Source organism: Sinocyclocheilus rhinocerous, unplaced genomic scaffold, assembly GCF_001515625.1.
Source record: "Sinocyclocheilus rhinocerous isolate Xijiao unplaced genomic scaffold, SAMN03320098_v1.1 scaffold474, whole genome shotgun sequence".
Lineage (NCBI taxonomy): Eukaryota > Metazoa > Chordata > Actinopteri > Cypriniformes > Cyprinidae > Sinocyclocheilus > Sinocyclocheilus rhinocerous.
The window spans coordinates 638,047-653,285 of NW_015644625.1; the positions used below are offsets into that span (position 1 = coordinate 638,047).

The following is a 15,239-nucleotide window of genomic DNA, read 5'->3' on the forward strand; positions in this document are numbered from 1 at the left end:
TTTAATAAATAATAACAATGATAATAATAATAATAATTATTATTATTTTATAGTCATTGATATGATTTTTTTTGGCGAAATAATAAAGGAATCACAGCGAACCTGCAGCAAGCAATCAAATCAAATAAAGAAATAGATAGCATTTTTACTTTTTTTTTATTACTTTTAGAGTCAGGCTTACTGGAAAATATGTAGAGAGAGAGAACGAGAGAAAGAGAAGGGAGACCACAGCTAACATTGCGCAGAATGTGAATGAGAGCCTCGGGTGTGAACGTTATTACCCACAATCCTCACTGTTTTCGCTTCTTATGAAACCTTCTGGAATCAATGAAACACAGTGGATGATCGGTGTGTCTGTGTGCGATTTAGGCCTGTTACTTTCAATATACCAGTATAAAAAAGAAAATAATAGACTGCTAAGTTAAACTAACAAATAACATGCAGGACTATTCTTCAACATGCAATCATACACCACCGAGTCTGAGTGCTCATCTCTTTACTAGCATCACATTTAGACCCTTCAGATATTTTGAGCAGAAAATGATGGTGATTTTCTCTGTAAGCTGCACATTTTCATCACTGCTTCCCCCTGGTGGCTGATAGCGGTAAGACAATAATAAACACGCTAGCAACGGGTAAAGTCCGCTATCATAAATATCAGAAGGTTGTGTAATCAAATAAAACCTAATGAACTGGCAATGAGGTTTCAACAGATATGCTAGATCTAAATCACAAGTGCTAACTGGACTATTAGCAATGACACACTAACATCCTGTTGGAAAAAAGCAGTCTATGGTGGTTTGCTGAGCTTAGCTGGTTTTAGATGGTCTCTCAGCCTGACTAAGTATGTATTTAGCTAGTTATTTAGTCAAATGAGTAGTGTTATCAGTGAAGGACTGTAAATAGTGCTTATCAAGCCTCATTAATCTTGGTTTTATCATTTTTTACAGCTATCCTGCAGTGTGTGAGTTTTTACAGACCAACAACTTACTGTCTGTCATCAGGGCACATGAGGCACAGGATGCGGGGTGAGAAACCAACACCAACATCACCTTTGACCTCTTGTTTCTTTCTATATGGCTGTTTTTTCGCCTTCCTCGCCTCCTACAAATATGCCTGATGAAACACCCACACAAAAGCAGTACGTGTATAATGACAGGCTGGTGGAGTTTGTGTTGATGGACGATCAAATACAGCAGACAGACAGACGCATAGAGCCATTGATTCTCCATAATCCACATACATTACAGTACAGTAGTGTTTATTGATCTGAAATGCCACCAGTGCACAAACATTCACCTATTCACCTCAGCCCAGGCCCACTTATCGGTCAGTGTAGCTTTAAATGTGCAAAGATACTCTACAATACTCCACAATAGTGAACTATACCCTACAGCTGAACAACAGTCAGTAATGCATCTACAATATTCAGTACAACAGACGACAACAACAGACAGCATGTTAGCTGAGTACATTAATTTTACACAGACTAATAATATTAATGTTCTTTAAACATATTTAAAGCATTTTATGTTCATAATTGTGTTGTATTGCACGCCTTTGAACATTAAAGGCACATTAAGTTATTTAAAATAAACAGTGAATAAAGGCTTCCAAACAATCATTTATTATGATCTGAGACTATATGCTTTGAGAAACTAAACATTTTGGGGGTTTTAAACGGGGTCCACCACAAATAAGTACTTAATGTTTAGCTAAATCTGAGGAAGGAGATTATTTTTCCCTCACTTATTTCCTATTGTGATTCTGATTAAGTTTCTGATTGCCATACTGTAATTCTCTTCCTTCTCTTCTTTGTTTTCTTGCTCTCTCAGTTACCGTATGTACAGGAAGAGTCAGACTACAGGTTTCCCTTCTCTCATCACCATCTTCTCTGCTCCAAACTACCTGGACGTTTACAACAACAAAGGTCTGAATTCAGGGGGCTGTTTCATAAAAGACGCTAAGAAAAGTGGGGATTAAAGTCCAAAACCTGACTTGAAATATCCTAAGAAATCAATCGGGACTAAAGCGGTTTCATAAACGACAATTTAAGTTCACGCAATTTCACTAATTCGATCCAGGTTCAGTGAGTCAAGATCATTTGATGTGCACACTTACTCTTAAGCAGCCCTATGGCAAACAGCGAATATTTGTGCTGTTTAATGCATTTGAGACGTTGTGTTTTCCTCAGTGCATAACTGACACGTCACAGGCATATTTTTCACATGTAAATGTTAGAAAGTCATGCAAATATATCCATTTTACTGTCAGGAGTAGGCGGGGCTTCGTGAGTGAACGCGCATGCGTGCTAAATATAATAGCGCAATAATTCTGAGTAAAATATACATTCTGCTAAAATATTTGTTGTTGGACATTAAATGTGACATGTAGAATTTTAATCCTACATATAAGTGTATTTTAATGATAGCAGTAACTGTAAATCAAATGTAAGCTGGCTAATACAGCCCTAATTACTAGCTCAAATGAGTTAAATGTGTATTCTTCTTATCAGTTAAAATGTAGTCTGATTTCTATTTTCATTTTTAATTCATTGATTTTAACTTTTAATTTAGTGTTTTTAATGCTTTAAAGAGCAATTTTGGATTGTAATGTTTTAAAGGGGTCATATGATGCTGCTAAAAAGAACATTATTTTGTGTATTTGGTGTAATGAAATGTGTTTATGCGGTTTAAAGTTAAAAAAACACATTATTTTCCACATACTGTACATTATTGTTTCTCCTCTATGCCCCGCCTTTTTGAAACGCGTCGATTTTTACAAAGCTCATCGATCTGAAAAAGCGAGGTGTGCTGTGATTGGCCAGCTATCCAATGCGTTATGATTGGCCGAATACCTCAAGTTTAGGTAGGTGTGGCTAACTCTTAACTTTTACAAAGAATATCTCTTTGGATTTGAGACTTTAGTCTTTGCAACTTTACAGATCTTCTTTATGCACCAAGAGCTTGTAACACTCTAAAGAGAAAGGAAAAAATTAAATCGCATCTTATGACCCCTTTAATGTTCTACTAATAACCATAAAAGTCACAGCTATCATAAAAACAGAGAGAAAGGCTGCATGGCTAGAAACTGCTGATCAGCTGAATGTGCAAGTAGCAACCATGTTAAAATGTTTTTATATATCTTTAAAAAAAAGGTAATTACATTTTGGGCACAATACATTAAATACAGTTGGTTGTAGCCTATATTTTTATATATTTGATTATTTAAGTTGCATTTTCTGTATACTTTTATTATTGGACTAATGATAAAGTCAACTAATTGTATGTGAGAAGTGTATGATAGATAGATAGATAGATAGATAGATTATTCATATACAGCATATCAACTTCCTGATTGACCTGAAAAGGCTTAATTTTCTATGTGCAAAATATTCTGAAATATGAAATGTAACCCAGGCATGTTGTTGATAGGTTTTCATATGGCTCTCCTACACAAACCTGTTTTTTAAGATTTATAAACACTCAAGTATGTCAGAGGCCATTATATGTAATGCAATGCTTTGTGTTTTTGTTGTGTGTCAATCATGTACAAAAAAAAGTAAGTTAAAGATGTTCATTAGAGAAGTAGAGATACTTTTTTTTTTTGTGAATATAACTGCCTTAATACCCGTCCGCAGCGGCCGTGCTTAAATACGAGAACAACGTAATGAACATACGACAGTTCAACTGCTCGCCACATCCATACTGGCTGCCCAACTTCATGGACGTCTTCACCTGGTCTCTTCCGTTCGTTGGAGAGAAAGGTGGGAAATTATAGGAAACTTCTTCTTGAACAATGTTGCTCATTCTGCCTGGAGACATCCAGGCTTTGTAACTGCACAAATTCCTTACGTTTTCTTCATTCTGGGTGTGTGTGAGGAAAGTGGATGCGCTCTTCTGCTGACTTGTTAAAACAAAGCAGATGGAATAGCTCCATCTATTCTGTCCCAACAAGTCGAACTAGAATGAAGCAAATGAGCCATCCAAAAATATTTCACTTGATAGAGATGGAGATTAAAGGATCAAGTTTATCCAGGATATCAATATGACCCTAGCATTTCTTGTTATGGTGGTGTTGTGAATGTATTTGTTCAAAATTATCATAGTTTATGCTAACATGACAAAAGATCTTGCCTTTTTTTTTTACCTTTGACTCCTCTACAGTGACAGAAATGTTGGTGAATGTCCTCAGTATCTGCTCTGATGATGAGCTTATGAACGATGAAGATGAGATCTTTGATGGTGAGGACTGCACATTACTCATAAGTTTTTCCTCTAATGTTTTCTAAAACGCACAGGACTAGATCATTTAAATTATTACACCTATAGTTTTTAAAGTCAAATACAACAAAATGACAACTAAAATAAGCATTTTGCTTAATTGTTGGCATTCTCTAACAACTTAAATTGTTTAGCAACTGAACAATGAACATTGATGTACTGTAGCTTTAAAAATAAGAATCAGACACCCCAGATTCATAGAGAAACATTGTTTCGTTTTAAAATCTTGTTATGCAGAATATTCAGCTTCAGTATGTTGTTTATGGAATCGAAGTTTGTTTCCTGGTTCCTCTTAGCTAATGCTGCGGCCGCCCGTAAAGAGGTCATCAGAAACAAGATCCGTGCCATCGGCAAAATGGCCAAAATGTTCTCAGTCCTGCGGTGAGTCTGGAAGGGGTTGGGAACACATGGTTCTGGTTTGGGTGTGTAGGACATTTAAAAAAAATATATATATACAGCCATATGTGTGTGTTTGTGTGGTGTGAGACAGTGTTGTCATTGCTACACTCTTAAAAATAAAGGTGCTTCACGATGCCATAGAAGAACCTTTTTGTCTAAATGGTTCCATAAAGAACCTTTAACATCTGAAGAACCTTTCTGTTTCACAAAAGATTCTTTGGGGCGAAAGAAGGTTCTTCAGGTTATAAAAAGGTAAGAAAGAGATGGTTCTTTAAAGAACCTTTGACTGAATGGTTCTTTGTGGAACCAAAAATGCTTCTTCTATGGCATCGCTTGAAGAACCTTTTGAAGCACCTTTATTTTTAAGAGTGTACCATTAAAATCATTTTCATTAATTGAAAAAAGCTAGAAAAAAAACATTTTAAATGAAAAACTTGAATTTAATCTCAAATGAAGATTAGAAATGTTGCCGTGGCTACCAACTGAAATAAGCTATATGGACAAAATTATTAGGACATCCCCTTCTAATGAACCGGTTTGACTACTTTTTAAATCATGGGTTAAAGCCACTTTTAACCTTGGTTAACACTGATTTTAAATCACATGTCTAATGCAGTGCCAAAGGTGACCAATCACAAACTAAACAATACTTACATCATTAAATATTCATGTGTTGATTTGCAGAAACATCCATGTGTTGTATTATTGTAGTACGTTTCAGAAGACACATTTCCACAAATGGACAAGCAGTTGCATGCTGAGCTTGTCCAATTAATGTCATTAACCTCTTAATTATGCACATAAGAATGTTAAATAATAAAAAATTGCCATGGGTTAACAGTTATTTATATAATATTACAGTGTTTATTAATATTTTGAATTATTTTTACATTGTCAGTGTTCATTTTAAATCTTTTTTTTTCCCATTTAATTTATTTTTCCTTTCATTTTTTCATTTATTTTTAATTTCAGTTTTAGTATTTGTAGTTTTAGTACTTATTTTCAGGTTTTTCATCTAATATGGATTTTATTTTTTAATTTCAGCTTTATTTCAATTAACAAAATAGATTTTTAAAAGTTTGAGTTTGTGTGGCGTATATGAGTGTTTAATCGCAGACGTGTGATTGTGTTTCGACAGAGAGGAGAGTGAGAATGTGTTAACCCTGAAAGGTCTGACCCCCACCGGCATGCTGCCGAGCGGCGTACTGTCTGGAGGAAAACAGACCTTGCAGAGCGGTGAGTTACAAAAGCAAACATCGCTCTTTTCTCTCCCCCATCACAGCCTCTTTTCTCTTTCAAGGTCACTAAGACAATGACTTACAAACTCATGGACATGTTTGCTAACCCCTCTCTTTTAGTCAAACACTTTTGTTCATTATCTTCGCTAATTAAACCATCAGAAATGTGCGCACACATACAGGGACACTAACCGGCTAACGCTAACTGCTAACTGTCCACGGCAGCTAATGCTGGGGGACTGTGCTGCGTGCATGACTGTCACAATAAACTCCCATCCATCCTCCCTCTCTCCCTCTCTCCGTCTGTCTTTCTGTGCCTCCTCAGCTACCATCGAGGCCATTGAAGCTGTGGAGACGGATGAGGATGGAGAAGGTAAACTGGCCGGCCTCTATCTCTCTGTGCTGCTCAGAGGTTTCATAGCGACCGCTGTAACACGCTAGCAAGCTAGCTAGACAGCGAGCCTAGCTAACTGAGCGTGTGGGGTGCTATGACTGGTCAGGGATTGTGTATTTCTCACAGACACACACATACACACACACACACACACACACACACATTTATAGATGTCTAAATGGGAACATACACTATTTAAAACTTTGGGGTCAGTAAAATATTTCTTTAACGAAATGAATACATTTATTCAGCAAGGATACATTAAACTGATCAAAAATGACAATAAAAACATTTATAATGTTACTGAAGATTTCTATTTCAAATAAATACTGTTCATTTGAACTTTATATTCATCAAAGAATCCTGAAAAATAAATATATCATGGTTTCCACAAAAATATGACGCTGCACAACTGTTTTCAACATTGATAATAATCAGAAATGTTTTTTGAGCATCAGATCAGCATATTAGAATGATTTCTGAAGGATCATGTGACACTGAAGACTGGAGTAATGATGCTGAAAATTCAGCTTTGCATTACAGGAATAAACTACATTTTAAAACTAATTCAAATCGAAAACACTTATTTTAAATTGTAAAAAAAAATTCACAATTTGACTGTTTTTACTGTATTTTTAACAAAATAAATGTAACCTTGGGGAGCATAGGAGACTTCTTTCAAAAACATTAACCATAAGCTTGTATTGTTTTTAAGCTACATTAATGTTAATTACAAAGACTACAGACTAGAAATGAAAAATTTAATTTCTAGATTTAAAAAAATCTTATATATTTATTTATTTTTTACCTTTGAGGGCATTCCTAATGGAGGTTTTGTTAATATCTTAGAACAATTTTCAGGCACAATTAGTTTTCTCTGAGGTAAATTTGTTTCAAAGACTTAAGTTTTCTCCATTTTTCAACTAATAAGTCCAGCTATAGAAATATGTAGCATCAGGTTTGATTATCATTTTAATGAATTCCTTCCCATAATAATATACATAACGTCATAATCATATCCCCGCTAAAAGAAACCATTTAAACCAGCCTAAATAGTTTTTCACGTCTCCCGTGCCGGCCAAGCTGATCTGTTTTGCTAGTTTTAGAGGGGTTTGGGGCACTTGAGAGGCTGAGAGAACAACTAGACCTGCATAAACCAGCCAAAACCAGCACAGTTTAAGCTGTTTTTTCAGCATGGATATAATTCGTATACATTGTAATGACATCCAGCCAACAATCTAATTTCAGTAAAAACTAGATCCCTTTCCTGTTTAGACGTGCACACACATAACCACACAAACGCCTGTGTCTTCCTGCATATGCAAATGCTGGACTCTGCTCTGCTGTTCTCCACCCGTTTTTCCAACGGCACACATTCTTATGTACCTAATCAGCAAGGTTTCAGAATGACTCAGCAGACGGCAAGAATCTGGGCCATGGGCGGGTGAGGGCGCGCGCCCCTGCCTCTCACTAATGACCCAGTATTCTTACAGCACCCTGCCTCAAACGCTGATCACCCCAGCGCCGCTCCTCGCGCACTCACGCTGGGTTTGGTCTATCATGACCATGTGATCTGCAGGGATCATGTGACCTCTCTATGACAGGGTTTGTTTTTTAGACTCATTCTAAATGGTCTTTGCTTAAATCTGGTAAACAATCACTTAAAGGTCAATGAGGGTTCTGGATATTAAATGCCATTTAAAATCTCCATATGGAAAAATTGGCTTTAAATCAATAACATATTAGCCTTGTGAGATTGACCTAGAGTTCCAAGGTTGTGAAACAATGAAATACACTTCTGTAGAAGTGACTCTTACTTGAAACCAAAATATGTTTCAAATCTGAAATCCTTCATTATGTTGCATTCATGACGACAATATAATAAGAATTTCTGTGTAGAAATTTCATTTTTTTTTTAAATCATGAAATGAGAACATTTATTTAGGAATTGTTTTAGAAACAGTTTGCACAGAACTTTTCATGAGGCCCAGTAAATATTAAAATTGCAAAAATAAAAGTAAAATAAATATATACAAAATGTTTTGTTCTTCAGCAATACTTGGAATAAATACTTAAAGGGGTCATATGATGCGATTTAAAATTTTCGAGCTTAGTGTTACAAGCTCTTGGTGCATAAAGAAGATCTGTAAAGTTGCAAAGACTAAAGTCTCAAATCCAAAGAGATATTCTTTATAAAAGTTAAGAGTTAACCACGCCTACCTAAAACGGCTCGTTCTAACACCCCCCCCCATATCTACCTCACTATGTGGGAAGATTTACATAACGCCGCCCAAATGTTCACGAATCGACGCGTTTCAGAAAGGCGGGGCATAGAGGAGAAACAATAATGTACAGTATGTGGAAAATAATGTGTTTTTTTAACTTTAAACCGCATAAACATTTTATTACACCAAATACACCAAATAATGTTCTTTTTAGCAGCATCATATGACCCCTTTAATTTCTTAGTGGAAGATATTAAGTACACAGCAGTGTTCTTTTAATATTATTTCTATTGTATTATAGCATTTATTCATATTTTGAATAAGCTTTTTTATATTTTTACTTTTTATTTTAATTTTAATTTTTGGTAATTTGGTTATATTTCTATTGTATTATAGCATTTATTCATATTTTGAATAAGCTTTTTTATATTTTTACTTTTTATTTTAATTTTAATTTTTGGTAATTTGGTTATATTTCTATTGTATTATAGCATTTATTCGTATTTTGAATAAGATTTTTTATATTTTTACTTTTTATTTTAATTTTAATTTTTGGTAATTTGGTTATATTTCTATTGTATTATAGCATTTATTCATATTTTGAATAAGCTTTTTTATATTTTTACTTTTTATTTTAATTTAAATTTTTGGTAATTTGGTTATATTTCTATTGTATTATAGCATTTATTCATATTTTGAATAAGCTTTTTTATATTTTTACTTTTTATTTTAATTTAAATTTTTGGTAATTTGGTTATGTGCTTTTGTCATTTTTATTATTTTTTTTAGTTTAGAATTTTTGTAATTTTAGTACTTCAAATTCAACTTATTTCAGTTAGTTTCCAAGGAAACATTTCTTATTTTCATAATGTGTTTTAATGTTTTCTGATTTATTTCAGCTTTATTTGAATGAATGAAAATGATTTTTATAAGTAGTAGAGTTTCTAGTTAATAACACTGGTGCACTGTCTGTTTTTTTTTATATAATAGTCAAATAGTTATTAATGTTTTAGCGTCATTATTCATATCAGAGCAAGTTGGTTAACTTCAAGGTTTATAGCTACTTATCAAAGAATACCTATGGAGACAATCAGTGGCAAAAATACTTCCAGAACTCTTTTCTCAGCACACAGGGTGAGACGGGAAGAGCTTCAATGTATTTGAAAGCCAAAAAACATCTCTGTTGTCTGAGAGCAAACCCAAGAGAGTCTCACATTATCTCTGACTGTGGGATAAGGCACTATGTTTCCATCAGAATGGATCAAAGTACATAAAAAATTAACATTACAAAAAACTATTTTGATGCTGGTAAAATGGGTTTGTTTTCTAATGGAAACATTGACTGTGCTATTGGTCCTTGTGAGGTTTTCCAGTTGAAGTGGGAGTGAAAGTGATAAGATGTAACATCCATTATCATCGCCACAGCTGTTCCCTTGTCCACCACATACAGTGTTGGGGAGTAACTAGTTACATGTAACGGCATTACATAATTTAATTACAAAATACAAAATCCCGTTACAGTTACTGAGAAAAAATGTGTAATTAAATTAGTTAATTATGAAAATGTTAATGATTACAAAGGGGTTACATCTGAATATTTTCTGTAAAAAGCTAGGATATGTCGAATAATTTTAATTTGCTGTTTTTGATTGATTGTTCTGAATTATGAGAAACCAGTGTTTCAGGAGATTAGGACACAGAATAGGACAAATGCTTATTTGATAGCTGTTTTATTTCCTATTTGGCTTTATGTATATGCTTTATTTTTTTTAAGATTAACTTTTTTCCAAGGCATTGTTAGATGCCAGTGTTTCCTGTCATTGCTATGCAATGATTTAATTTCAAAAACAGTATCTATTAAACTAATTATTTTTATTATTTCACATCTGTTTTTAACCTCAAACAATCTCAAAGTAAAAAACTTTTAATAAAGTAATTGAAATAGTTACACAACTTAATTGCATTTTAACTTGTAATCTGTAACCTATTACATTTCCAAAGTAACCTTCCCAACACTGACCGTATATTGTGTGTGTGACTGGTTGTGAAATATGTGCAGTTGGGAATTTGTGTTTATAATGTGACTATTACATAACAGAGTGAAACAGTCGAGTGTTTGAAGAGATATCTGTGTATGAGTGAAATTTTAAATCATACCAGATCACATTTCACTCCAATAATCAAAAGAAAAAAAAAAGTTTGCATAAAGAAAATATTAACGTGTATGCAAAATATTAAAGAAATTAATATTTTTGCAGTATTATTAATATTATTTATATTGCAATATAATGCCCCTGAAATATTCATTACTATAATTTGTCCAATATTGTAAAATAATGAATTTTACTATTTAGAAATTCGAAAAAATTAATTAAAATGTTGTACAACAAATACCACCCTGGTAAAAAAAAATAAGTTTTTTTTTAAAATTTACATTACAGTAATCATTTTGTGAGGAAAATGTAAAAGTATATTTTTATTTATACATAAATACATGCATTTATTTATTTAAAATAAATATTATATTTTTAAATATTGCAGGCTATATATTGTATTTTTGAACTTTATTTCACATTACAGTAATAATATTTTGAGGGAAAAAATTCACAAAATGACTGCAAAATATGATTTTGAAGTGAAATATGACCCAGACATGTGTATGTGTGTATCTCTGGATATAGATATATCATCATGTCAAGAGAACACTTCGGTGACTGTATCCAATTTGTAGAATAATCCACTCATCTGTCTAACAGTATGTGATCATTTGTGATATGTCTGCTAGTCTGGTTTAAATTTTGCCTATGCGCAATTGGTGACTGCTCTTCTTTTCTCTTTCTTTTTCTCTCGTAGCCATCCGTGGCTTTTCGCCACAGCACAAGATCACCAGTTTCGAGGAAGCGAAGGGTCTGGACCGCATAAACGAGCGCATGCCGCCTCGCCGAGACGTGGTCAACAGCGTGGGGCTGTCGATGGGCAAGATGAACATGGCCGAATCCAACGGCACGGATGACAACAGCAATATCCAGTGATTCATCTCCTCCTCCTCCTCCCGTCCCTCGCTCGCCCCTGCTCCTCCTCCTTTAATACAATTCTCCCCTCTCCCCTCATTTTCACTGCTACCGTCTATGTAGCAGATGGATTATGTGATATATTTAGACAGAACTCCCTGCTTGACGTTCAGCGGCCTCAACGACAAACGCGCGACGGGCCGCGCTAAGATGATCATGCGTGCGAGTTGCATGATGGGATATGTAGTTTTATGGATATGGGGCTATGTAATGGAAATACAAACACGGAGTGCATTTCCTGTTCCTTTGTCCGAAGAGATGTTTGTTTATGCGTGTTTGCACTTTGCGTGCGTGTCTGTGTGCGTGGGCGACATGAGATATAATTACTATACGATGATGATGATGATGATAAGTAGGTTTTCACAAATGCTTACCTTTTTTTTTCTTGGCCTGCTGTGAAACATAAAACACAAGGCCGACGCACTATTTATTCGAAAGCGTCGGAGCGTACGTTTGCGTTCGTACGTGTGCGAGAAGCTTGTAACCGTTTACTTTCACACTTCTCTTGCAGTTCTATATTTTGCTACTAGTAATCACTATATCTATGGAATAATTAATATTACACAGAATAACTTCACACAGGTTATCACGATTAATCCACTAATAACAGAGAGGTTTGGAGTCGCCGTAACGCCCCTCATGCTGTGTGCTCGCTGTGTTGTGTAAATCCGCCGTTGTCACGTCGTGCTGCGGTTGCTATGGCAGTCTGACACTTTCCCGCCTCCTCTGGTGCTCCGGAGCTGAGCAGGGGGAAGTGTTCAGTCAGCTGCGTGTGTGTGTGTGAATGCGAGAAACGGGGGTGATTTGAGCTGAGGGATTGCATCGGGCTGTTATGAGTGGTTTCAAACAGGTCCTTGTCTTGTGTTGGCGCACTAGACAGAACGGATTTCCAACCACGCATAATTCATGGGAGTTTATTTTGTATATAAATGGCGTATATTTTTAAGGACCGTTTTGTTATCGCTTATTTTCATGTTATTTTATTTTGTATTCAAGCTATTTATTTATTTATTGTTTGTTGGGTTCTTTTTTGTTTGTTTACATTGCTGTACATTTAATTAAGCTCCGATGAGGTGTTAAACCTTTTGCATTTCTTTATCGATGTACAGAAGTTATCCAGTAGTGTGAAGGAACATATAATTATGTGAAAAGACATCCGGGCTGCCAAAGCATGACTGCATGGTTATTTCAAATGTAAATCAAATATGGACACACCTTAACGTGTCTCACATTTTTAAGGAGAAGTATATTCTGATCATTATTCTAAACAATATTCTGGTTACTTATGATTATTATTAAGAGTTCTGCTAGTTTATTCCACTTTGCTTCATCCTTGTTTTGGTTGCTAATTGTGCTTTACTTTATGAATAATGAAAATGTTCATGAGTTATTTGTGATTCTATATCTTGTATTTTTCTCTGGAGCTTAATTCTGAGCATCATGATTTCCTGACCTACAGTACGGACAGTGTGAGCATGCCCTATGGGACAAATCTCTTTTTTTACTCTTGAATAAAATATGCATGAACCTTTTGGATTTTTCAGATTTATTCAACTCGCATTGCCAACGTGTCTCACAAACAGTAAACTATAAATCAGCATGGACATCAGCATCTCCATAAAACAAAAATTTTTCAACATATGCCGCATTAGTGAGTGAAAGTCATGAAGATATGACCAGATCACACTGCATAAATCACATGAGCGTGTAAAAGTAAAAATTATGTTTAAAAGATTTTTGTTCACCCAGGCTGCATTTTTTTCAAACATACAGTCAAAAACAGTAATACTGTGAAATATTACCATTTAAAATAACTTTATATATATATATATTATACACTCATTGGGGACTGAGCCCCCCTAAAATGAAAATCCTAGAATCGCCCCTGCCTGCCGCCAAGATGCTCTTCTGTTGGTCACAGATTATGGAAAGTGAAACTTAAATCTATAGGGGTGGTTGGATTTATTCATGCACGTTAAAATATTTATTTGAAGCTTCTTTCTTTTCAGATTCTTATTTACAGCATTATCATAATAGATATATATTAACTTATTGGGAGAAAACCGGTAGTTCTATGTGAAATCAGACATTTGAGCACCCCCATATAGCCAAAATGGTCATACCCCGCGAATATTCGACTGTGAGATTGGTAGTCGAATCAGGCTCCTCCTATCGAAGCATCGAATAGTCGACTATTCGGGGTCACCCCTAGTATGAACCACTGCAAGCTGTAAAGTAAACAGGAAGAGTTTGTCCGAACTCAACTGGTTTTGCGAGAGAATGCAAATATCTTTGAGAGGGAATGCAAATCTTTGCGAGAGAACGCAACGTTTCTCAAGGGAACACAAAAGTTTTTCAACAGAATGCAAAACATTTGAAAAATATTTTTTCCTCCCACCCCGAATTTTTTCCACTCACCCCGATTTTTTTTCCACCACCATGTTTTTTCCATTTTTTTTTTACCAGTCTTGTAACTACAAACGTGCTACAGCCTTTGGAACATGAAAAAACCCTTTTGGTGAATTACAGTAATTTTTTTCTAAGATTATGTACTGTATGTACAATAAGGAAGATATTGGCCAAATTTCATGTGTAGTAAGTCAGTCTGGTCACTAGGAATGTACTACAGCCTTTGTAAAATAAAATAAAAACCTTTGGGCAATTATAGTAATTGTTTTCTAAGAATAATTATGTATTGTATGTACAGTAAGGGTGATATTGGCAAACTTTCACCTGTAGTAAGTCCGTCTGGCCACTAGTGATGTACTACAACCTTTGGAACATGAAAAAACCCTTTTGGTGAATTACAGTAATTGTTTTTTTATGAGTAATTATGTACTGTACGTACGGTAAGAAAGAAATTTGCAAAATTTCACCTGTAGTAAATCAGTCTGGCCACTAGGAATGTACTACAGCCTTTGGAACATGAAAAAAAAACCTTTTGGTGAATTTTACTACTTTTTTCTAAGAATAATTATGTACTGTATGTACAGTAAGAGTGAGATTGGCAAAATTTCACCTGTAGTAAGTCAGTCTTGTAACTAGGAATGTACTACAACCTTTGGAACATAACAAAAGCCTTTTGGTGAATTACAGTAATTGTTTTTAAGAATAATTATGTATTGCACGTACAGTAAGGGAGATATTGGCAAAATTTCACCTGTAGTAAGTCAGTCTTGTAACTAGGAATGTACTACAACCTTTGGAAAATAAAAAAAACCTTTTGGGCAATTACAGTCATTGTTTCCTAAGAATAATTATGTACTGTAAAGGTGATATTGGCCAAATTTCAGCTGCAGTAAGTCAGTCTGGCCACTAGGAATGTACTACAACCTTTGGAACATAAAAAAAACCCTTTTGGTGAATTACAGTAATTGTTTTCTAAGAATAATTATGTACTGTATGTACAGTAAGAGTGATATTGGCAAAATTTCACCTGTAGTAAGTCAGTCTGGCCACTAGGAATGTACTACAGCCTTTGGAACATGAAAAAAACACTTTTGGTGAATTACAGTAATTTTTAAAAAGATTAATTATGTACTTTATGTACAGTAAGGAAGATATTGGCAAAATTTCACATGTAGTAAGCCAGTCTTGTAACTACAAACGTACTACAGCCTTTGGAACAT

General features: G+C 34.7%; 1 protein-coding gene across 3 annotated transcripts in view; it reads left to right on the plus strand.

The window, feature by feature from the left end:
* ppp3cb (protein phosphatase 3, catalytic subunit, beta isozyme) overlaps positions 1–13,142 on the plus strand; it is a 54,042-nt gene extending 40,900 nt beyond the window's left edge. For 2 of the 3 annotated variants that reach the window (XM_016576286.1, XM_016576287.1), the window contains exons 7-14: positions 951–1,028; positions 1,836–1,930; positions 3,641–3,766; positions 4,167–4,244; positions 4,580–4,664; positions 5,821–5,918; positions 6,246–6,293; positions 11,393–13,142. In XM_016576286.1, coding sequence (XP_016431772.1) covers positions 951–1,028; positions 1,836–1,930; positions 3,641–3,766; positions 4,167–4,244; positions 4,580–4,664; positions 5,821–5,918; positions 6,246–6,293; positions 11,393–11,571 — 787 coding nt within the window. In that variant the 3' untranslated portion in view covers positions 11,572–13,142. The remainder of the gene's footprint in view (positions 1–950; positions 1,029–1,835; positions 1,931–3,640; positions 3,767–4,166; positions 4,245–4,579; positions 4,665–5,820; positions 5,919–6,245; positions 6,294–11,392) is intronic. The other variant, XM_016576288.1, reaches the window with a different exon arrangement.
* Positions 13,143–15,239: the final 2,097 nt, after the last annotated feature.